The sequence below is a fragment of the Colossoma macropomum genome, unplaced genomic scaffold, assembly GCF_904425465.1.
Source record: "Colossoma macropomum unplaced genomic scaffold, Colossoma_macropomum, whole genome shotgun sequence".
Taxonomy (NCBI): domain Eukaryota; kingdom Metazoa; phylum Chordata; class Actinopteri; order Characiformes; family Serrasalmidae; genus Colossoma; species Colossoma macropomum.
Genome location: NW_023495530.1, coordinates 737,855 through 763,665, shown reverse-complemented (window position 1 = coordinate 763,665; position 25,811 = coordinate 737,855). Strand labels below are relative to the sequence as shown.

Below are 25,811 nucleotides of genomic sequence, written 5' to 3'. Positions count from 1 at the left end.
AAGCAACACCTCACCTTTTTCACCTTCGTCTCGCTCTAATAATGAAGCTGAGAGCTGATCAGAGTTAATGATCTTCAGTGAAGCTCGTTCTGCTCGTTAGTTTGTGCTGATGATGCTTGTGATTCATTCACGTGACGTTACTGAGTAGGATGTGGTCATGAGGGTCATTTCAGGACACCGGTTCGTCACATTAATGACAGATTTGAATCACTTACCTAAACGAGTGTGAACCATTGTGTCAGAGATCGGATCTGAGCAAAACATCAGATTTGAGCAACGAGGCTTGTAATGTGAACGTAGATTTACACACGCCCCTCAGACTCAGTCCTAAACAAATTTGCATTGAATTATATCAGAAGAAAAAAAGTTTAGCCCTGAACTCAAACTACTAAATCTACAGTACGGCTGCATGATATTTATTTGATGTGTTCATATTTGTTCTCCCTTTTAATAATAAGTGAATAAAGTCAGTTAAGCAAAAGTATCACAGGATATAAACTATTTCACACGGTGCACCTAACAGCCCTTATTCATCAAAGTTGCTTACGTTCCAGGAGATCGCGAGTTCGATCCCTGGTGATGCTACAGCCATCCGTGGCCAGGAGTCCAAGAGAGCACAACTGGCCTCGCTCTCTCTGAGTGGGTAGGATGGCCCCACCTCTACCCCCATCACTCAGTCAGCTTTAAATTAGAACATAACAGTTTATTAACCTGATTGATTTCCAGTTTACTAATTATCTATTATCGATAAGAATAAAATAAGAATTAAAATAGAAAATAATGATAATGCTAAGTATTTGTATGCATGACAGTACAGTACAAAGGTAGACAATCTTTTAAACAATCTACTATCTTTAAAAAAAAAAACAGATGTTTTGTTCATTTCACGTTTTATTCTTTCCAGTGGTTGTAATTTTGACACTATAAGGTTTGGTCAGCAGGGGGAGCTGTGCACTCACTGCTCCACCTGAAACTCCGTCTACGAACTCAGCAATTGGCTCACGAGCTCCTGAATCGTGTTGTTTTATTGGCTCCCTACTGAAACATCTGTATAAATTAGGGCTTCATGTAAATAATACGTAAATAAGATTATGGTGCTAAGCGGTGCTTGATTTCACGCACTGAAGCTGATTGCGCTCACCAGTGCGATGGTTTCACAAACTAGAGCAGTTCGTACGTCATTAAAGACGCTCTTTTTACGCAACTTTGATGAGTAAGGGACAATATGATTCTCTAATGTGATTCTAAACGCGGACCCTCGTCCCCAAATTACTGAAAAATAGGCAAAAAAAGTAAGAAAAAATAAACAAGATAAAATACAAACTGTACATTCAACCTGTCTAAGTGTTGCTCATATTGCTCACACAACTATACCAAGCGATATGTATACTGTAGTAGTGGAGTGGTTAACTTAAATACTCCAGTGTATTTCATCCTGATCTCTATCGACTCCATCTGTATTACAGGTTTGATTACCATGAGCAATAATTTTGATGTATTTCTCTGCACTCGAAAATCACAGATAACAGAAGCCGCCGGGCTGTTGATGAATTCCGTGCATAAACATTTGAAAAACATAACATTTTGTCTAAAAGCATCTGTGCATTTCTTAATTAAAAGTGTGAAGCTGTGTATAAAAGGACTAACTCTACTTTTTCCCCCTCAAAACAACAGAAACAAACATCAAAACAATAAAATTATACCTCATGTTTTAAGAACTGGCCTCATATCAAACCCACAGATATATCAAACTAAACATTAAGCACGATCGGTGCAAAATGAAACCCTTTGAAGCTTAACACCCGTCCTTAGTGTACGAAGGCTGTCAGTGACCCCTGTGGGCCGCAGAGGATGCTGGGGGCTGTAGCTTTTCAGGCTGTGTGTCTTTGGCTTCTGTGTCGGAGGCCGAATCGGAGTCCTGGGCCTGCTGTTGCCGGAGCCACATGTCAGAGTAAAGACCTCCCTTAGCCAGCAGCTCCTCGTGTCTGCAGCAGAGCCAGATGATGACATGTTAGTGACAGATCTACGAATCCTCAATTCTAAAAATAGCTGCTAATAAAAACAGAAAGCAGTGATCAGTAAATTCTGTTTGACCTGTATTACATAAAAAACAATACAAAAACATGATATTTCATGTTGTAGCTAGGATAGGAGGATGTTTACCACTGTATTATATCACCTTTCCTTAATAATAACTTCATAATGCACCACGTGATTTCAGTCCGAAACAGGCAGGCCAGTCATGTACCTGCACTCTCTGATTGCAGCCATGCTATTGCAACACACAGAATGTTTCTCAGTGTTAACGTGTTGAAATAAGCAGCACGTGTTGCTCCAAAATGTGAAATCGTTGCAATTGCCTTAGAGGGATTCTTAAAACATTGAGGTATAAGGCTCAATCCCATGTCTTTTTTTCCCCTACCCCTTGTTTTCGAGCATCTCCTTGCCCCTTGGAACTGAGTTACAAGGGGTAGCAGTTGAAATCTTCCCCTACGAAATGGGACCCTCAAATAAAAAGAGCACTGCTTCATTAACAGCTACTAGTGCTGCTCTGTAGGCGACCCTACCCTACCTTCAGTGATAGCAGAGGAGGGTAAAATTCAGCAACCTCAATGCTGGGCTTTAGTTATATTTAGGGCATCATGTGCCTTCGAAGAGGGGGGGGGCAATTATTTATTATCACCCACCCCTAATTCTTCAGTGATGTGAAGCTGAGGTCAGATATTCACCAGCTTCTTGTTCAAATTTTCCTGTTCCACCTTAAATGGAGCAGCAGTTACATTCTGGTGCTTCAGGCATCAGAACTGCTGGACTATTTAAGATGGAACGGAAAAGTTAGCTAGCTAGCTACCGAGACATTAGCATAGTATTAGTGGTTTTTTAATGCTTTTATGTAGAAAAAGACCATAATACACTGAAATGACATTAAACTAAGACAATATGATGGTTATTGTATTTTTTTAACGGAGAAAATTCTCACATTTGTGGGTTTCTTTGGTCTCTTGTTCAGCCATCTTGCCGTTTTTTCTTTTTTTCTCATAACACTCTGTTTGGAGGGCCATGTAGCCCTAACACTTCGCCCTCCCCCTCTATCTCAACAAAAATCGGGACACCCTACTCCTAGACGTGAATGCGCGAAATAGAGGGCTGAAGGCTAAGTGGTCAGGGCAAGGGGGTGTAATGGGATTGGGCCTAAGTCTTGACCCCTTCTTGCTCATAAAGGACAAGGCCATCCTTGGATGCTCATTTTATACCAAACATGATTTTATACCCATTTTTCTGAACGTTTCACAATGTTCCTAGACTTGTATTGCCCCAGTCCAAACTGGTGCTGGTATCTGCTGGTATCAGGCACGTCAGTGTCATTGCTAAATTGAGATAGGACCACCACCCAAAAACATCCAGCCAGGAGTGGCTATGTGGTCAGAAACTGACCACTGATGAAGAGCCAGACTAACAGATGAGCTACAACCTCTAACCGAACACCAGCAAGGTGGAGCTACAAGAGAGGGGTTTCTAATAAAGTGGCCACTAAGGGCGTATGGTCAGATTAGAGGAAATGCTTAGAAGGAAAAGCTGCACCTCACCTTCCTCTCTCCGCAATCTGTCCATCACGAATAACAAGGATCTGATCCGCTCCGATGATGGTTGACAACCTATGGCAGACAATGACGTTACTGACAAGTCTACGAAAGACAAACGTGTTCAGTATAAATGGACCCTGATCTGATATGTGTTGCGGATGGTTCACTCGTGCATCCTTTACCTGTGGGCCACCACAACGGTGGTCCTGTTGGTGCACACTTTAGCCAGTGAGGCCTGAATGTTGCGCTCTGTCTGGGTGTCCAGGGCAGAGGTGGCCTGAGGGGAAAAAAAATAAATAAATTGGAAATTAAAGCCGATGCCACACGAATTTGACAGGAAACACAAGTGAAGTGCTCACTTACCTCATCCAACAAGATGATCTGGGGGGCTTTGAGGATGGTGCGAGCGATGGCCACCCTCTGTTTCTCTCCTCCACTCAGCTTCAGACCCCTCTCGCCCACCTGGGTATCATAGCCTATAAAATGACAATTCAAACAACAAAGCTTTCAAACCTGAACTGATAGCAGCTCATTCCAGATTTCTACAATGTTCAGAACTTTGGTGGAATTAATCTACAACCCATTTCCAAAAAAGTTGAGACGCTGTGCAAAATGTAAATAAAACCAATGATATACAAATCATTTAAACTCTATATTTCATTGAAAATAGTACAAAGACAACAAATCAAATATTGAAAAATATATTTTGAATTTAATGCAAGTTCAAATGCCAGTATTCATGATGGTATAGGGGTGCATTAGTGCACATGGCATGGGTGACTGGCACATCTGTGCAGGCACTATTAATGCTGAATGATATATACATGTTTGGGCAACGTATGCTGCAATCCAGATGACATCTTTTTCAGGGAAGGCCTTGCTTATTTGCCAAACCACATTCTGCATGGATTACAACAGCATGGCTCCGTATTAAAAGAGTCCAGGTGCTACACTGACCTGCCTGCAGTCCAGACCTGTTACCACTGAAAACATTTGGCGCATTATGAAATACGATAAAGGAGACCCCGAACTGTTGAGCAGCTGAAATCCTGTATCAAACAAGAACAAGAAGGGCTCCCGAGTGGCGCAACCGTCTAAGCGTTGGCCCTATCATCAGGAGATCGTGAGTTCGATTCCTGGTGATGCTACAGCCATCCGTGGCCGGGAGTCCAAGAGAGCACAATTGGCCTCGCTCTCTCTGGGTGGGTAGGATGGCCCCTCCTTCTCCCCCCATCACTCAGCGCGATGCTAGTCAGCGCAGGCGTCTGTTAGCTGACATAACAGATCTGGCGGTTGGCGCTTTCCTCCGAGCGCGTTCGGCTGTCCAATGACGTTGCGTGAGCGGCAGTTCGAAAAGAAGCGGTGGTTGGCTTCACCGGTCTCGGAGGAAGCCTGTTTTAGCCTTCACCCTCTTAAGGTTGATAGCATCGTGTGATTGGGGGAGTCCTAACTAGCGGGTGGAATTGGAGACGACTAAATTGGGGAGATAATAATTGGGTAAAACAAAAAAAACCCACAAAAGAACAAGAAAACATTTCACTTTCAAAACTACAGCAGTGTCTCCTCAGTTCCCAAACACTTAGAGAGTGTTGTTAAAAGTAGAGGTGATGAAACACAGTGGTAAACATGCTCCCGTCCCAACTTTTTTGGAACGTGTTTTTGGCATCAAATTTAAAACGGGCATATATTTTTCAAAAAACAATACAATTTCTCAGTTTTAATATCTAATTTGTTGTCTTTGTACTGTTTTCAATGAAATATAGGGTTTAAATGATTTGCATACATTTTGCACAGCATCCCAACATTTTTTGCAAATGGGGTTGTAGATTTTACTCTCCGTTCATGTCGGTGCACAACTGAACATTGTAACAGGAATCCAGAGAAGTAAAGCTCTGTTCAGAACTGCCAAGTCCAAGTGGAGCTGCCTACCATCTGGGAAAGACAGAATTCGCTCATGAATGTCAGCAGCGATGGCCGCCTCCTCCACCTCCTGATCAGTGGCGGAGACTCGGCCGTAGCGGATGTTCTCGCGGATGTTGTCGTTGAACAGGACGGTGTCCTGAGGGACGACGCCGATGTGCGCCCGCAAAGAGTCCTGCTTCACCTGACGTAGACACAACACGTCCAAGCATGTCAAACAATTTAACATATAATATTCTCGGGTTTTGCGTGACGTCACACTGTACAGTCGCCGCCATTTTGAGGACCGAATCAGGGAGTAACTGCGCTGCGCGATCCCTTCAGTTCGCTGTGCTTTGTGAATGATTTATCTGCAAGACGTGACAGAAGCCGAGAGACAAGAGACACACAGACCTTTAATTCAGTGTTTTCACTCCAGGCTTGGAGCCCCTGCACTATATAGTTTAGTGTTTCTCTCTGCTGTTCACCTCGTTCAGCTCAAGACGGGATTCATTAGCTAATAATATCAGGCATTTTAACCAGGAAACCACAGTTATGCAGTGCAGGGGTTTCAGGACTGGAGCTGAACTCTGAACTAGCTGCTCTAGCAAACTTACAGAATCACGTCTGTTGAAACACGATGTCGTTTCCCGACCCACGACATTCAGTCTGATATTTAACGATTATGTTCCTCCATTTAAATCCTCATTTAAACCTCCAGAAACAGAGAGTAAAGTTATACCGGCTGTCTGCAGCTCCGTTAGGGGGCGACTGTTTATCTCTCGGCTGATAACATCAGCTAAAGTTATCTAAAGGCTGGCATTGATCACATCTGTGTTAATTAGATATTATACGTTTTTCTCCTCTTTATGCAACACCATGGGATCTTTTACCCACCCAGACGTGAAGAACCGGTGGGCTTCTGTGCTTCTGGAGAGACTCTCCAGAATAGGAAGAGGGGTTGTGTATGAAATATAAATGTCAGGAAAACACAAATTTGGTAGCTTTCCATCAGTTTAAGTGGGATCAGGAGTTCAGGGGAAACTGTATAAGGATTTCAGCCTATTTTATCGACTTGGTCAAGGCAACTTTTTTCTCTTCCAAAGTAAGGAGAGTAATTTTAGCCATCTTTCACCTCTAGTTACGTTCGTGTGGAGCAGCGAAGCCAGAAATTCAGTCCTCAATATGGTGGCCACCACAGAAAAATCACATGACTGAAACCCTGGGATAGAAATTCATAGCACATCTGCATTGCTGAAAACATTTCCCTGGTCTTCTAGAACATACTCAGTCCTTGGAGGTCTGGTACTGGCCAGTCCTTAAAAAATAGACCAGTCCAGTGTAAAAAGGGAAAACAATCTGGTAATCAGTTCAAGTCCTGAAGCAGAGTTTGGGGATTTTCCTGCTCAAAAAAACACCTGATTCAACTTATCGGTTCATTACCAGTTTAGTTGGTATGTTTGAGCAGGAAAAACACCAAACAGTTCTGGACGCTGGTCCTCCAGGACCAAAACTGACTCTTCAAAAGTGAAGAGGACGCATATTTGATGCCAAAGCTGTTATATAACGACTTCTAATATTCACGGCTTCTTGAACATGCCATTATTCTTACTGTTATCGTGCTAATTTACTTTTATGTCCAAGTGTTGAGTCTCAATAAGCACACTCTTACTGAGTTCTCACCTTGGCGATGTCTTGGCCATCAATGCGAATGCAGCCCCCTTGAACGTCATAGAAACGGAAGAGCAGGCGGATGATGGTGCTCTTCCCTGAGCCTGACTGGCCAACCTGAGGACATTCAGTGAGAGAAGAACCATGAAGAATTCATGAAAGAACAGTCAGAAACACCTACTTTGTGCTACCACTCACTGGCCACTTTATTAGAAACACCTACCTTGTGCTTCCACTCACTGGCCACTTTATCAGAAACACCTACCTTGTGTTTCCCCTCACTAGCCACTTTATTAGAAACACCTACCTTGTGCTTCCCCTCTTTATTAGACCCCCTCTTCTCTGTTCATCGTGAATGGTCCTGTCAACAGTGGTCCTGTGATCAGCTTCTGATCACAGGACCACTGTTGACCAGTGTGGTGCCCCATTCCCAGTACAGGAAGCGTTCAGTGTAACTGCTAGGTTGAGAGTGGTCCACCACCCAGCCAAGGGCGTCTCTGTTGACAGAAACTGACCACTGATGAAGGACTGGAGGATGAGTAAATCACCAGATGTGCTATGGTCTCTAACTGTACACCAGCAACGTGGAACTACGAGGCCAGAGGTTTCTAATAAAGTGGCTAATGAGTGCGCAGATTAGGAGAAACATTTAACAAAGATAACAGCCTCTATACAGTTTAATACATCTATACATAACTGACTAACTGGTAGGGGTGGGCAGTATAATGATAACTTGTCGTGATAAACTATGCAACTATACGCTTTTCTAAGTATGTCATTGCTACTTCTATTACACACTGCTATAACTTATTTATAACACAGCCAATCTTTATTGTAGTCATTAAAGTTAGTGAGTAATAAGCTTCAAAGTGTAATAATCCTGGGATTTAATGGGGTTAATCAAGTCTGGTGAAGTGACTGATGTTAATTTGCTGGCTAGTTTAATGCAGCAATCTTTTACTCACAAGTGCGACGGTCTGGCCTGGCAGGACGGTGAAAGAAATGTCCTTCAGAATCTCCTTCCTATGAGGATAAAAGTGCTGTAACTGAATATACAGCTTCAATAAAGAGTTTTAGAAATTAAATTAGCCAAAAAAAAGAAGCGAACCCTTCCGTGTAGCTGAAGAAGACATTCTCGAACTCAATCCTTCCTTGCTTGTAGACAAGATTTCCCGCATTGACATCATCCTTCACCTGATCAACAACACAGGGCGGAACAAACTATTAGCTTCATATTCTTATAGAGTTTAATGATAGATTTGTATTTTTGTGAAGGACGAAAAAAAAAGAACCTCCTGTTCTTCTGTGAAGAGCTGGAACATGTTCTCCATGTCAATAAAGGACCTCTGGATCACCCTGGAGGGAAAGAGGGATACTTGTTTCCTTGTCTTTCTCTTTTTTCTGATTGACACAACAGTAAAGCACAGTGCTGTGGCTGAACGCAGCGCTTACCTGTAGTACGTCCCAAACCAGTTGAGCGGCGTGTAAAGCTGGAGGATGTACGTGCCAAACAGGACATAATCTCCCACCTGCAGGTCGACAGTGAGTGAGTACAGTTATATATCTTTCATTAATTTCATCTGTAATTTATTACCGTATGATAGTGGGTGCAGCCGATTCGGCTGAAAATAAATGGGGTAATTTCGTAGCTGGACGACTCATCAACAAAGGGATAGTTAAGCCCACTATACTACTACAACTGCATAACTATACATTCTATAAATGCACTCACTGGCCACTTTATTAGAAAACACTTACCTTATACATTCACTAACTGGCCACTTTATTAGAAACACCCACCTTATACATTCACTAACTGGCCACTTTATTAGAAACACCCACCTTATACATTCACTAACTGGCCACTTTATTAGAAAACACTTACCTTATACATTCACTAACTGGCCACTTTATTAGAAACACCCACCTTATACATTCACTCACTGGCCACTTTATTAGAAACCCCTACCCTGCACTTCCACTCACTGGCCACCTTATTAGAAATACCTACCTTGTACTTCCACTCACTGGCCACTTTATTAGAAACACCAACCTTGTGCTTCCACTCACTGGCCACTTTATTAGAAACCCCTACATTGTACTTCCCCTCTTTATTAGACCCCCTCTTCTCTATTCATCGCTGTTTAGCTTCTGATCACAGGACCACTGTTGACCAGTGTGCTGCACCATTATCAGCATAGGATGTGTTCAGTGTAACCGCTAGGTTGAGAGTGGTCCGCAACCCAGCCAAGGGCGTCTCTTGTGTACAGAAACTGACCACTGATGAAGGACTAGAGGATGACTAGTCCTTCATCAGTGGAACTATGAGGCCAGGGGTTTCTAATAAAGTGGCTAATGAGTGCGTACTAGGAGAAACGCTAAAGCAGAGACATGAAGGACATACAATCTCACTCTAGATTTATAAATGATAAAAATGTACTTAATATCTCCTCTTTACCTGGAGCTGCACGACAAATGAATGAAACAAAGCAGAACATAAAAACCAAGAGAAATCAATTACAGACTATAAATAAATAAATAAATTAATAAATAAATAAATAAATAAGGCCAATATTCAACAATTTTCTTGTATTTTTTCACTGAGGTCTCTTCAGCCGCTCTTTATCCTAAGAATTAAACAGGCTTTAAGGCTTTGAAGTTGATATATGTAAATGAGCTCTATTATGACTGGCTGTCCTCCATTGTGGGTCATTCAAAAAGCAGTCTGCGCTCACCCCTTATAACTTCACTGTGAGGGGAGGGCTAAGCTGCTGTAGGCTGAATAGGCAGGCACATGTAAATGTCTGAACGGACTGGAGAGTGAACAGTACTTATTGAAATTTTAACAATGACTACATTACTACCCAGAACCTAATGGTCTTCTATGATATGGGCCCTTTAAACACCCTTTTAAAAGCTTTGTCTGAGAAATGATGAGTACCTCGAATTTGCCTTCTGTGACAAAATAAGCACAGAGCAGTGAGCCGGCCAGCAGGCCTGAGCCGATGATCAGATTCTGCGTCTGGTTTAATAGAGCCAGCGAGGCGTTGGTCTTCCACTCCAACACCTGAGCAAACAGAGGAAAAAAGCAGCACGTGAGTGTGTAAAACTACAACTAAGACATACGGATGAGATTAGTTTTACATACGGATGAGATTAGTTTTACATGAGGACGGGATGAGGTTTACATGAGGATAGGATTACTTTTATATGGCGACAGTATTAGTTTTACACAGGGACAGGATTAGTTTTACACAGGGACAGGATTAGTTTTACACGGGGACAGGATTACTTTCACATGGCGACAGTATTAGTTTTACACAGGGACAGGATTAGTTTTACACGGGGACAGGATTACTTTCACATGGCGACAGTATTAGTTTTACACAGGGACAGGATTAGTTTTACACAGGGACAGGATTAGTTTTACACAGGGACAGGATTACTTTCACATGGCGACAGTATTAGTTTTACACAGGGACAGGATTAGTTTTACACAGGGACAGGATTAGTTTTACACAGGGACAGGATTACTTTCACATGGCGACAGTATTAGTTTTACACAGGGACAGGATTAGTTTTACACGGGGACAGGATTACTTTCACATGGTGACAGTATTAGTTTTACACAGGGACAGGATTAGTTTTACACAGAGACAAGATTAGTTTTACGTGGGGACAGTATTAGTTTTATGTGGGGACAGGATTAGTTTTACATGGGGACAGTATTAGTTTTACGTGGGGACAGTATTAGTTTTACGTGGGGACAGTATTAGTTTTACGTGGGGACAGTATTAGTTTTATGTGGGGACAGTATACAGTCTGACAGGAGAATGTAAACTGCAATAACTCCTTTTCCATATGATGGAATATTTACCAGCCTATCAATTTGCACAGAATTAACATGAAGTGCATTATTTCTACAGTTTTTTAATATTAGGTCAAATTTGCTAGAACACCCGTGGGAGCATGCAGTCTGTAAAAATGACTGATATGGCGGAATCAGACGGGACTAAAATCCAATCTGCTTATAACTGAGCAGAGACCCACGGCGTTCCCACCTGCCAAAACAGGCCAAACTAAAATGTCTGATTAGTCTGCAACAAACAGGTAGCAGTGAAAATGAAAACATGGTAAAAAAATTGCTTAATAATCTCAATAATTTAGTGTTTATATACGGATCTCATGCTGTGTTACCTGGTACTTGAGGATGGCTTCCTCAAAGCGGCTCACTTCATAACTCTCTGCGTTGTAGTATTTCACCTGTTCATAACAGCACAATGACACATTAGACATCAACCTACAATGTCTGGAATATCAAACATGAATCATGATCCATCTGTTTACAAGATATATTTGGTGTCTGACGAGGCTAATGTAGCTCAGAAATGGAAGTCTATGGTACCGAAAACTTTATGACAACAGCAAAAACTAAAAAAAGCAGCAAACTTCTTGGGTAACCATTCATTTAATAAAGCTACTTCGGCTATGTATCCGATCTAGGACCACATATGAAAGGCTACGTTCACATTACCAGGTTGAAGTGGCACAAATCGGATTTTTTGCCCTAATGTGACTCATATCTGATGTCTTCAGAGCTGTGTGGACATGCAAATCTGATCTTTTCAAATTCGACCTGAGCCACTTTAGCTACATTCACATTACAAGCCTCGTTGCTCAAATCCGATTTTGTGCTCAAATCCAATCTCTCTGACTCAATGGTCCACACTCGTTTAGGTAAGTGACTCAAAACTGTCATTAATGTGACGAACCGGCGTCCTGAAATGACCCTCATGAGCACATTCTACTCAGTAACGTCACGTGAATGAATCACGTGCATCATCAGCACAAACTAACGAGCAGAACGAGCTTCGCTGAAGATAATTAACTTTGATCAGCTCTCAGCTTCATTATTTGAGCGAGACGAAGGAGAAAAAGGTGAGATGAGCTGCTTTTCCACCGTTTACAGGCTTTAACGTCTGTTCGGCGCTGCTGCCATGGTAACGCTGAATGATGGCGCACGCACAGTGGAAAAAAACACATGAATTCTGATCTGAGCGTCACATTAAGGTCGCATAGCCACGAGTCAGATACGTATCCGATCTAGGACCACATATGAAAGTGGCTCAGATTCAGATTAGAAAAGATCAGATTTGCGTGTCCACACAGCTCTGAAAACATCAGATCTGAGTAACATTAGGCCAATAAATTGGATTTGTGCCACTTCAGCCTGGTAATGTGAACGTAGCCTTTCATATGTGGTCCTAGATCAGATATGTATCCGATCTAGGACCACATACGAAGGTGGCTTACGTGTCGAATTTGAAAAGATCAGATTTGCGTGTTCACACAGCTCTGAAAACATCAGATCTGAGTCACATTAGGGCAAAAAATCGGATTTGTGCCACTTCAACCTGGCAATGTGAATGTAGCCTTTCATATGTAGTCCTAGATCGGATACATATCTGATTTGTGAGTCACATTAGGTCAATAAATCGGATTTGTGCCACTTCAGTCTGGTAATGTGAACGTAGCCTTTCATATGTGGTCCTAGATCGGATATGTATCTGATCTAGGACCACATATGAAGGTGGCTCAGGTGTCGAATTTGAAAAGATCAGATTTGCGTGTTCACACAGCTCTGAAAACATCAGATCTGAGTCACATTAGGGCAAAAAATCCGATTTGTGCCACTTCAACCTGGTAACGTGAATGTACCCTTTCATATGTGGTCCTAGATCGGATACGTACCCGATTCGTGGCCGTGCGACCTTAATGTGACGCTCAGATTGGAATTCATGTGCTTTTTTTCCACTGCGCCATCATTCAGCGTTACCATGGCAGCAGCACCGAACAGAAGTTAAAGCCTGTAAACGGTGGAAAAGCAGCTCATCTCACCTTTTTCTCCTTCGTCTCGCTCTAATAATGAAGCTGAGAGCTGATCAGAGTTAATGATCTTCTCAGCGAAGCTCGTTCTGCTCGTTAGTTTGTGCTGATGATGCACGCGATTCATTCACGTGACATTATTGAGCAGGATCTGGTCATGCGGGTCATTTCAGGATGCCAGTTCGTTCAGATTAATGCCAGATTTGAATCACTTTCTTAAATGAGTGTGAACAGAGTGTCAGAGAGATCGGATTTGAGCAAAAAATTGGATTTGAGAAATGAGGCTTGTAATGTGAACGTAGCCCTTGACAAGCCCTGTTATACTCCACCCACCATTACATGCTGAGAGACACTGAGTCTTTCACCACATCTGGCTTACTTGCTTCTATCTGTGCCAAACAGGACGATCATTAACTGCAACCTTTCGGTCATGAACTTCGTGAACTCTTCGGAACCGCTGTTGTAACACTACCACTTTTCTGAATGGATCACACTGTGGAAAATCTAGAATAAATGCCGGATTGTTAGCAGGCCAACCTGCATCTACCTGGCTTAGTTTCAGCTTTAATCAGGTCCAGCTGTTAAGAGAGCTTAGAGTCAGGTGGGCTAGATTAGGCGTGGGTTACTGCTGAGCTCAAACGTGAATTATACTGTACCGTCTCAAAGTTCAGCAGGGAGTCCACTGCTTTGGCTTTGGCGTTGTTGTCGTGAGTGTTCATATCCCGCCTGTACTTGGTCCTCCATTCAGTGATGATGATGGTGAGAGCTTACAGAGAAAAACAGACAACAAAGTCAATCCAGCGGTTCTTAGTGTTGTATCTGTTCTTGCACAAACAGCATGAATTTGTCTGCATTTTGAGTCTATTAGAGACTCTATTAGAGTCTATTAGTCTAATACAGATTATTTAAAATCCTGGGAAAACCTAAATCCATGCAAATCCAATCTTGCTCTTGTGGGCTCAGAGTATGCATGGACAAAGAATGCCCTACAAACGACCTTCCAATGCCCACTGACTGGCCAGATTTTTCCCAATGTTTCCCTCTCGATGTAAACTGGTCAGACTTAGTGTTGGGAAGCGCTTGGATGAGCAGCATCCTCACCAATCACAGAGCTGGAGTGGTCTGTCCCGCCCACATGGCTTTAACAAAACTGGGGTAGTAACCACTGCTTAGCAACCACCTAGGACGCCATAGCAACCGCCTAGCAACTACTTACCAACGACCTAGGACACCATAGCAACCGCCTAAGACACCATAGCAACCGTCTAGCAACTGCTTAAAACCATAAAGGTGTCGGGACCAAGGGCTATAGCAGCCACCTAGCAACTGCTTAGCAACCACAAAGGACACCAGAGCAACCGCCTAGGACACCATAGCAGCCTCCTGGCAACTGCTTAGCAACCATGAAGGACACTTTATCAACCACCTAGTAACTGCTAAGCAACCACAAAGGACACCAGAGCAACCACCTAAGACACCATAGCAACCGCCTGGCAACCACAAAGGACAGAGCAACCACCTAGCAACCACCTAGCAACTGCTTAGCAACTGCTTAGCAACTGCCTAAGACACCATAGCAACCGGCTAGGAACTGCTTACCAACCATGAAGGTGTCGGGACCAAGGGCTATAGCAACCATGCTTATTAGAATATTAGGCCACGCCCAGCCAGTTCTCAGGTCTGATGAACGATTTCTAAGCCATTACATTTTGAGCTCGTCTTTTTTATTCAGACTGAATTTCAGTATCATACAAAAGTTCCCTGAGACTCTAATGACTCAACATGATTTGAGGGAAGTGTGTGATGGTTTTGTTATGCAGTTAGCACGATGCTAACTGGTAGCTTCCATTACTTGTTAGCCAGCCTTGTATACATGTACTGACTAACTGACTTCATTGAACTATATTTTGTCAATGTTTAAATAAAGCTAAAGCAAAGACAGTAAAAAGGAGTCAGTAATACAGCTATCAAGTTTAACCATTAATAGTTTAATCAATACAATACCACCGGTTTCTATGCTACAAGGGTAAAGGAGAAGGAGGTGTGGCGCTCAGGGCAGGTACTCACTGAGGTAAAGGGCCATGCAGATGAAGACGATGAGGCCGAACCAGGCGTTGAAGTAGGAGATGAAGTAGATGATGGCTATGACGATGTCGGCGATGGTGGGGAAGATGCTGAACACGATGTAGCTGCAAACCAAGAGAATCACGAATAAATACACAGTCCAGGATCTAAAAATGACCTTTTTTCTTCTAAGGTATCATATTGTTTTGTTTAAGAAGAGGAACAATGACAGAAACTTCTTCCTGATGCAGGTTTGGAATCACAGTTTGCAGTAACACATACATATTTACAGTGATGCTGATACGATGCGAACACTGTACAGCTTCACATAATTAGCAGGAAGCTGCAAAATGTGTCCAGAGCTGAAGACGATTCTAAAATGACAGATATACATGGAAAATATCAGATATCACTCCAAAATTTACACATCAGCGCAACCCCAATTCTTTTTATACAACAGTTAGTTCCGTCCATGCAAGCTGACTGGTTGAGAAGCGTTCTAACCGCTTTTTCACAAACACTGTATCACTCCGCTGAGACGCCGTTGCTAAGCAACGACTTTGACAGCTGTAGGAGACGCTCAAGACATTTGAACGTTTTTACTTCTTACTTTGCCACAAACAGAAAATGGACACTTTTAAGATCACATTTGACCGACGGCTGATTTGGTCAGACTCTGAAGATGAGACGACACTAAATTCCCAAACTGTCATCACCACTGAGCAGCTTTTCAGTCGGCAGCTGTGACAGAAGAACAGCTAAACAACCTGGAATCAGCCAGAAATGAACCCAATACCATTCGCCAAACGTGTAGTCTGATCTTCAGAGTCTGACCAAATCAGACTGAGCCATAAAACTGCTGCAATATCAGGTTTAGCTCAGTTTTGTCCAGATCAGTATTAATGTTGTTTTGTTCCAGCCAGTCTGTAAAGCATCTTACAGCCCATTTAGTTTGGTGTAAGGTATTGGGTTAATTTCTGGCTGATTCCAGGTTGTTTAGCTGTTCTTCTGTCACAGCTGCCGACTGAAAAGCTGCTCAGTGGTGATGACAGTTTGGGAATTTAGTGTAAGGAGCTGGAGAACGAACTGCCGGCTGTGCAGCGAGTGGGCGGAGCTCGTTACTCTGACGTAGCAACAAGCTGCTTGTTAAGGAACTATAATTTGGCGGAAGGAACTGCGAACATTAAACCATATTAAACGCCGCGTTCACAGCCCAGTTTATTAATTTATTACTTTATTTATTTAACTGGTGTATAAAAGCAATAGAACACAAGAGGGAGTGTGTTATGGCCAATAACATCATGGCTGTGATGATCTACGGTGACCAAATCACAGCCGTGATGGTATTTCGCGATAACACACTCCCTCTCGTTCTATTGCTTAAGCACACAATGACCAATCAATGAATGCACGTTTTGCTAATCGCAGCTCCACAAGTATCTCCACAAGCTGCTAATACTCCGGCAGGCTGTGCTGCAGCCGCTGTGTAGCAGAGCTGTAGCTGTATTCGGAGTGAAGCTGGCCGACCTGAGGAGGCTGTCGATGGACGAGGTTCCGCGGTCGATGCTGCGGATGACCTCGCCGGTGCGGCGGCCAAGGTGCCAGCGCAGAGAGAGCGCGTGCAGGTGGGCAAACAGGCGCACCTGCACCACACGACTGGTGTACTGCTGCACACGGATCCACAGGAAGGAGCGCATGTTACTGATGAAGCCGGAGGAGCCTGAGAGAGAGAGAGGGAGAGAGACAGAGAGAGAGAGGGGGGAGAGAGAGAGATATTAGAATAAAACCAGAATAAGAAAAAGTGATGGAAGAAACGGTTGATGGTGGTTTTGATTTATATTTCAATGATTTTTAATGGTTCTGGTTTAGCTTTGGTTTATGTTTGGAAATGAACTTTTTTCTCAATGTTCTGACCTCTTGTCCACATGAACACAGCATTTTTGGTAGACATTTCTTGAAAATTAAAATTTCAATTTATTTTACTTAAATTTAGTTAATTAGTAATCAAGTATCTAGTTTGTTTTATTAATTTAGTAATAATTTATTTAAGTTTTTAGTATTAGCAACTAAGTAATTAGTAATTAAGTAATAATTTAGTAATTACATTTTTGAAAATGTAATTAATTTATTGCATTTTTTATTTATTTTGTTTCAATGTAGTTAATTAGTAATTATTATATTTTTTAAATTAAGTAATTCAGCAATAAATTCAGTAAATATTTTTTAGTATTAGTAATTAATTTATTAGTAATTAAATAATTTAGTAATAATTTAGTAATTCAGTTCTTTGAAAATGTAATTCTCAATGTATTTATTTCAATTTCTTTTATTTCAATTCAGATAATTAGTAATTATTTAGTATAAATATTAAAAATTAAGTAAGTAATTACTTCATTAAGTAATTAAGTAACAACTTTAGTAAATACTTTTTTAGTTTTAGTAATTAAGTAATTTAGTAATAAATTAATGAAGTTTTTTCCTCTATGTTCTGACCTCTTGTCTATGGTTTTTGAAAACATCTAATTCCTGAAATCAGACCGTTAGGCTGCGCGTGTCTGTCAGGTGATAGGGTGATGTCGATCATCAATGATTTACAAGTGACCCCATGACCCCATTATGCCTAAAAGGTGATAATCAGTGTGTTAGGAAACTGACAGGGAACGAGAGAAGACTAAATTCCCTTCAAACAGCCTGGTAAATATACACTTTTACCAGTCTGCAAGGCACAAAGCTCAAAGTTTCCTCCGGAGAGAAACTCTTTCCCACAGAAACCACTTTTCTCAGCTGCCTGAAACGCCTCGTCGTAATTCCAGCCCTTTTCCTTTGTTACACGATGACATCTTCTCGTAACACAGTACTTACTGCCTGCCTACCGACAAGCTTGGCCCCCTCACACAGCACACAGCGGCTACTGGAGGAGGAGGAGTGTATTCAGTGTTGTATCCATGTGGACATGCTGACTGGACTTTCAGGATCTAGTCTGGATCAAACTGATCCGGCAGAACCGATGCCGCTGGAGAATCAGCCACAGCGGAGTTTACAGCTGCTCAGGAGGGAAGGGTCTGTCTGTAGACTGCAAGACAGGGGCGGAACGTGGAAGGGCGGAACCGCTCTGATTGTTGAACAATCAGAACAGAGTGGGCGAGCTGACCAATCAGAGCACACTGGGCTCATAGGGAAGCAGGGCTTAAAGACACAGAAGCTCTAAAAGAGCATTTCAGACAGTGGGTGAATAGAATAATGTGTTTTTGGAATACTGAAGCATGTAAAACTGTTCTAGACCACAAAAATAAAATTACAAACACTGAAAATGAACAAAACAGGTTCTCTTTAAATTATGAAAATTGTGAAAATTTAAGACATCGTTTTCTATATTCAGCTGAATTCCCGAGTGACTCCACTGTTACGATGGAATCGCTTCGTTTTTTTAATGTGTAAAGCACGTGGGCGTGGCTTAGGAAGTCACTTGCAATGTGAAGCTTGTCCATCAGGGAGCACTATAAGCATGAAAGTTGCCATAATCTACACCAGAAGGAGCTCATGAATGCACGTTTGCAGTAACATATATTAAAACAAGTAGTTTTCAAAAAATGTTGGTTTATAAATTTTCACCTCAGACACCAAACATGTCTTGGCTGATCGACTGCATTTAGGGGAAAATTTAGATTTTTTTGCCAAAAAATTCTTTTAATTGCCTCCGGCAAACGTTGATCTCTCAAAAAACATCACACACACTTACCAGCTCCACCACCTTGCAGGAACTTCAGCAGGACGTAGACACACACCGTAGTGGCCACGGTTTTCCAGGCAGTTCCACCTGTGAGCTGGTTCACTGCACACAAGAGCACAAGTGTGGCCTTTTCATAACTCCCTTCAATAACACCACACAAACACCTGGCTCTTCAGTATTACACAGAGCTGAAAGATGAATTGTTTTTATATCGAAATTTGAAAGATGCAATTTTGCAAACTGCAAGAGCTGCAAGTTTTAAATGGAAAACAATAAACTAATAACACAGAGCTTGTGAGCTGCCTGTAGATCAGTTAGACCAATCAGAAGCAACAAAACACATATTCTGTATATGTGACATCACAACCATCACAGCTAACTGGTAGTCTGATCATTTAGCGTTCAAGCTTCATGTCAGAAAAAGTGGATATTCTTGTCTTCTTGGGCAAAAAAATTAATAAAATTAAATAAAAAATCAAGAATGGAAATTAATTTATAGAAATTTACTGCATTTAAATTGCAATTGCAATACTGGTCAGAAAAAATTGCAATTCGATATTTTCCCCAAAATCGTTCAGCCCTAGTATTACGCTCAGTGGAGCAGACTGAAGCTCAGTCCTTAAGTACTGATACACTTTGGTGATGAGTTTGAAATCACTATTCAAATGACTGGAATCACCGTTTTCAATAAAATAAACCCAATTTTCCCGCAGACGCAAACGTATGAAAAGGGCTGTCAAAATGTTTGCTTTAATAGCATGTTAACATGCTTATTAACCCGAATTATTATTGTTCCCACAAATACGGAAGTCTGGAGAGGCCATGAGCTGTTGCAATAATTTTCTGGATTGTTATCTTGAGATAACAAGATAAGTAACTCGTTATTTTGAGATAACAATTCTGAGATCGCAAGATAAATAACTCATTATTGTGAGATAACTTTTGTTATCTTGAGATAACAACTTTTGTTTTCTTAAGATAACAAGATAAGTAACTCGTTATTTCAAGATAACAACTGTTATCTTGAGATCACAAGATAATTAACTCGTTATTTCAAAATAATAATCCAGAAAATTATAACTACCTCATGGCCTACCTCTGGACTTCCGTACACAAATTATTAATGCCACCAACTGTTTTAGCTCTGTTAACACGTCTTCCTAGTTTTACCCTTCAAACCATTCATAGTAGCCCAGGCTGAAGCCCAGCTGCAGCGCACTGTATGTAGCGATGATAGAATGTGTGGTTGTAGTGCTCCCGTTCAAATACAGTGTTTAAATGGCTTTTAAAGCAAAACCTTCAACACGTTTAGAAGTACTATAAGCAGACAATTACAGTGTGTTATTTATCATTTAACAGCTTCTTGTTGTTGCCAAGAAACCTGAAATATCTAAAACAGCTGAAACAAAATAACAAATTATTAACATCACAAACCATTTCAATATTAACAGCACAGTAACTCACCTATGTTCTTGTAGTAGATGGGCACGAAGACATTGACGGCACGCTCCACCCCCAGCAGGCTGAGGCAGAGCAGCACCAGCAGCTGCAGGAGGACGCTGCCGCTGGGCCACATGTACGGCATCAGCAAACGCACCTTCTTCCTGAAGTCCCGCCATGCTGACTGATTCTGCGCAGCGCCACCCAGCAGAGGCTGGAGAAAAGACACAAGGTTGAACGGGTCAGTGTATTTAACTGAGACCTGTAGTGTATTCATGACGGGGGAGGGGATGTATAAGGTAGGTGTTTCTAATAAAGTGGCCAGTTAGTGGAAGCACAAGGTTGGTGTTTCTAATAAAGTGGCCAGTTAGTGAAAGCACAAGGGTGGTGTTTCTAATAAAGTGGCCAGTGAGAAAGTCAGTACTACTACTGTGTATCCACACACCTGTCCTCCATTTTCCACATCACGCTCGTCCTCGTTGATGAGGAGCATGTACGGTCGCCGTGGCAACCCAGGAGCCTTGAGGCCTAAGAAGAACAGCGTCCCAGTGCTGAGATAACGGACCAGCCAGAGCGCGAACTCCACCTACAGACAGAAGGTCATGTGGATCTTACCGTGGGCAGAATGATGGACAGTCTGGTGACAGATCACATTTGCACAGTTTCCCCTTTTCCTAAACGTTGTCCATCAGCCAAGACACGCTTGGTGTCTAAAGCTTGCTTCTTTAGTTTCATAGAGGAGCTATGAGGCTAATGTAGCTAACAAATAATGGACGTACATGCCCAACAATTAGCACTCTGCAAAACGAATGTCTAAATCATTATACTTACCAGAAAATAGCCATTTGCCTTGTTGACTACTAGTGGAAAACTGTATTATTTACTATGTCCTCATGGCATTTGGCGTAATAACGCATGACAGCAATCCCCAAACTTAGTCTACGACCTCCATTGAGGATCGTAAGTTCCACTGCACGTGCACTGGTCCTCCCATTCGTTCCCCTGAATGAATGAATTATTACTGACTGGCATGTACTTCACTCTAATAATGTTTAATACCATTTACTATTTTAAACAAGTACTACTTTCTTTTTTTAGAAAAGGCCAAAGCAGAGTTAATCAGCTGACCCCCCCCCAGCTTAAGTACCACTGATCTAAGGGTTCTGTACAGTGAAGTGGAGGTTACCAAGAGACGTTTGAGGGTCATATTGTGCAAGAAAGCATAAAATATTAAAAATATGTTGATTTCAAAACAGGTTTCATGCCTTAATAAGGTTGCATGTATATTAAATAAGTGATTACGAAACATTTTGGGCAAAAAAAGTGAAAGAATGGCATTTTTTTGACTAAATACATTCATTCTAATTTAATTTCAGCACCTAAATTTTGAATAAGAAAGTTGTTTTCCCTCCTTCCACATTAAATACAATCAGTATCAGCAAAAATGTGTGTTCTGTAGGACAGTAAACAGTTTATATTCAGTCAAAACCAAATACAAACCAAATACACTCTTATGGTGCATTGCAAGTGCGTACAAAGTGGCTAAAATGAAAGTGAAAGTGTAAGAAGAAATGATAAATACAACTCTAATGACCTGGAACCTCCAATTTTGGCTTGCACTTTCCATGGATTATGGGTACTGAACATTTATGCTATATCCTTTGAGTTTAAGGATGGTTCATGGTTCATTAATAAGTTCATTCTAGCAGCCACAACCCCAGCTTTCATAGGCCTTGACAAACAGAACAGCTGCCAAACTACAGAAACACACTTCACCTTCCAAACAGGGAGTTAATCACAGTGGTTTGCCGCAAAACCAACATGTTTTGGAAGCAAATTCAATCTCGCTCACTGAGGCTGCGGAACTAAAACCAGCTGCAAAACTGCTGTGTCATTGGGAGGAGCTTCAGAGGAGCGTCAGAGGAGGTGAAGCCCAACTGGTCGGAGCTGAACCAGTTTGGGCGTGGCCAGACAGAGCGGGGGAGGAAAAGGAACGCAGCCAGTATCAACCATGAATCAGCAATTTTCACAGGAGCGTCATATAGTAACAGGAGTCTTCAGAGTCCATATTACAGAAACTTCTTAAGTCTTAAATTTTATCTTATCCGCTTAGTCACCATGGCAACTTTAGTTAGGACTGAATTTAGGACAGAAGCTGATACAGAAAAACGGTTCTTAAATTCATAATCTTACCATTAACTCCAGATAAGAAAAGTGTTACAGAAACATCCTAACTAGACTAAACCTCCTAAATACTGTCCTAACTTTAAGATAAACCCCAGAGGTGTCCTAACTTCTGTTTTAACCATCTGTTTCTATTGTTTTATGCAGTGCCAGGCAGCACAGTTCACTATAACCAGCATAATGACGCTACATTTATTTACATTGAAAACGGTGCTTTGACTTATGAGGTTTTTTCTAACAGCATTTTAAAACCCTAGTCAATGCAGACTCGATCTCCACCGTCCCCTCTTATTACCTTCATGTGTTAGTGTTGATGATACAATATTACAGTGATGGTGCTGAATAATGAGAAGACAGAGCTGAACAAGTGTCTGTTTATTAGGAGGAATAACGTTAGTGTGCTCGGCTAAAGCGTTTGGGAAACTGAAACTGAAACCGCAAAATGGCAATGCTCTGATAAAACAGCACGAAGCGCTGACACAGTATTATTAACTTTAGGTTTATCATGCTTTAGTTTTGTTTGACCTTTCTAAATCAGTAACGGTAGCTAACATTAGCTGTCTGGTTAACTAGCTTGATTACTTTGATTACGTGTTTATGTTTCAGCTGTGAGCGTATAGTTGGTGGCTAGGTAACAGTCGTGACAGTTGATTGTTGACTTTGATTGAATAAGTTAAGATTTCCTAAGTTAAATTTCCTAATATGAGATAAGAAAAGATGCTGTAAGATAAGATTCCTAAATTAAGATCAGATTTGCTTCTGTAACACAAATTTGTGAAAAATTATATCTTGACCTGTCAGATCTTAAGTTAAGACAAGAAGATAGGAAGTTAAACTTAAACACTTCATCAGCTTAGTCGGGTGTTACATTAGGAGTTTGCGACGAATTATAAACGTGTTTTTTCTTGTTACAGGATATTTCAATGCTTGAAAATATTTAAAATATTTGACAGTTGCAGCCGTACTCAACATTTCTTAAACTGCCCTGCACTAAAGCCAGTTAAACAGGCCTAATTAGGGTCTCCTTTTAACGAAACATGCAATTGGTCAGTGTGTTAGAAGTACTGAGCGTATCCACAACATGCTCAGAAAAGCGTATTGAGACATAGCGCTGCTGTCGAGACAAATCCCCAATATCCGTTTTTGGCATTTTTCATTTTCTGACATGATATGAAAAAGGCAGCTGCCCTTTATGTTGTGTCAAAATTTCATGATGAAGTGGACCAACAGATATGGTCCAAAACTACTTGGAAAAAAGTATTTCTCCATTTACTTCCATTAAAAGTTGAGAATGTTTTTCTTTGTCCTGTAAAGTTACTTTCTTAGAGATCTGAGGTTTTGTTCCGACAGCAGCGACATACAGGGTGATTCAGAAAGATTCATCTGATTTCAAAGCGCCATATTTTTACAACCGTGAGGCGCCTAGGAACCAATCACAATCCAACTGAAAGAGGGGGTCTTAGAGTTTCTGACTGGCTCCCTTCAGTCTGCGAGGAGATGAGACCCCTGAGCAGAAAGCGTTTTGCGTTCTCCACTTCAATCAGAGTGAATCCGTCATAACTGTGCGATGTGATTTTCATCGGCAGTGAACCTCTAACAGCTCAGCGCGCTCGTCGTTGGTTCCACAACACTGGATGATCTCCGAAATTGCATTGAAGGAGCCGCGAGTGCAGCGACACCGGACATGTTCAATCGAGTAGGGGATGAATTTGACTATGGCGTTGATGTTGTCTGTACAGCTGGAGGAGGTTCATATTCAGCACTTGTACAATTACATAAACTTTATGCTCAATTAAACCATTTACAGTTTACTGCATTGTTCTGTAATGATTTACAAGTGAAACATATAATTTTGAAATCGGATGAATCTTTTTGAATTACCCTGTATTATCATGATAAAGACAAATACTGTTGAGTTGCCTATTTAATATTGTTAAATTGCCAGACTGATAACAGAGTTATCAACAAACAGAGTGAAGACTTTTACTAACATACGCTACAGTACGAGGGCATGACTGCAAATCAGTTAAATGTTGGTTAAACGTCAATAAACATGTAGAAACATGTTGAAACGTACACTCACTGCATGCTCACACTGCTGTACTGAACCTGAGTGACCTTTCAGTGTCAGATCATGCTGATAAAGTCTTTCAGCCAACAAAGTCATTCAGAGTGGTTTGGTGTGAAACGCTCCATTCTAGAGAAACTTAGAGTCAGAATTGTTTACAGTGCTGCTGATAGGAACCAGACGTCCACCTCTAAAAGCTCCCTCACAGAGAGTTATTATGTAAAATGGCTAGGAATTCACTTCCTGATGACTGAGACACTATTTTGAGATAAGCTTCTGACTTAAAACGTTCTTTATAGGATAATCAGGGCGGAGGGATACATGCAGGGTGTTGTAAGTCCCCAAAGAACACTTTTTTTCGGATTTATGACTGTTTTACCATCATCAACACTCCATATAAACACTCAGAAGACACAAGTAGGTTCACTGGTGGTTCTGGATAGTAAATAAAACGGCTATATTTGTGTTGTAGTCATGGCGAGCCCTGGTTCCTATCACCACCACTGTAAAGGCATCTGAACCATTTCCCACCGACCCACTCCGAATGACTTTGTTTACATCTCACACACTGAATTATGTAAACATTCTAGAAAAAAATGAGTGGAATTCCCCTTTATTAACTGTGCTGAGTCATGTGTTGACTTCTCCACTGAGCTCAGATCAGCTCTGAAACGCTGTGTCATGGTGTGTGTGCGTTTGTCCAGTGAACACTCGACTCTGACAACAATGCTGAATGAAAGCGCTGGTGCCAAAGGTCATTTACTTCTCACATTACTGGCCTGTCTGAGAGGCACTGCATGCCTAAAGGCCAAAATTAGCAGCTTCTTTTATAGCGCCGTATTTAGGACAGTTGAACTGCCGGTGAAGATGCTTTACTGCACTTGACCCAATACACATCAGCTAAAGGTGACACTGCACTAACACTTCTGCATTTTACTGCATTTGAAACTCTGTAGAAATCAATACTACATTTCTCTGGGATGATAATGTGGGTGGATTCAATGTTTACATCGCATAAATGGGCAGTTTAACAATATTTATCTTCATCATAATAAAACGTGTCGTGATAAGCTTTCCTGAGCATGTTGTGGACGTGGTTAGTACTTCTACCATCTGACCAACTGTATGTTTCATTAGGAAGAGAGCTTAATTAGGCCTGTTTAATTGGCAGTTTATGAAATGTTGAATGGGGCTGCAACTGGCAAATATTTTCATTTTCAAACACTGAAATATTCTATAACAATAAGAGAAGACATGTTATTTTTAATAACTAAACCTTAAAATT

The 25,811-nt window shown here is 41.4% G+C and overlaps 1 protein-coding gene across 1 annotated transcript in view; it reads right to left on the bottom strand.

The window, feature by feature from the left end:
- Nucleotides 1-148: 148 nt before the first annotated feature.
- abcb6a (ATP-binding cassette, sub-family B (MDR/TAP), member 6a) overlaps nt 149-25,811 on the bottom strand; it is a 30,880-nt gene continuing 5,217 nt past the window's right edge. The window contains exons 3-20 of the mRNA XM_036562852.1: nt 20,720-20,860; nt 20,299-20,488; nt 18,844-18,936; nt 16,632-16,824; nt 15,108-15,229; nt 13,697-13,806; nt 11,352-11,417; nt 10,096-10,221; nt 8,607-8,683; nt 8,447-8,510; nt 8,263-8,348; nt 8,120-8,177; nt 7,167-7,271; nt 5,514-5,688; nt 3,948-4,060; nt 3,767-3,861; nt 3,588-3,656; nt 149-1,985 (exon numbers count right to left, since the gene is read on the bottom strand). Coding sequence (XP_036418745.1) covers nt 1,826-1,985; nt 3,588-3,656; nt 3,767-3,861; nt 3,948-4,060; nt 5,514-5,688; nt 7,167-7,271; nt 8,120-8,177; nt 8,263-8,348; nt 8,447-8,510; nt 8,607-8,683; nt 10,096-10,221; nt 11,352-11,417; nt 13,697-13,806; nt 15,108-15,229; nt 16,632-16,824; nt 18,844-18,936; nt 20,299-20,488; nt 20,720-20,860 — 2,043 coding nt within the window. The 3' untranslated portion in view covers nt 149-1,825. The remainder of the gene's footprint in view (nt 1,986-3,587; nt 3,657-3,766; nt 3,862-3,947; nt 4,061-5,513; nt 5,689-7,166; nt 7,272-8,119; nt 8,178-8,262; nt 8,349-8,446; nt 8,511-8,606; nt 8,684-10,095; nt 10,222-11,351; nt 11,418-13,696; nt 13,807-15,107; nt 15,230-16,631; nt 16,825-18,843; nt 18,937-20,298; nt 20,489-20,719; nt 20,861-25,811) is intronic.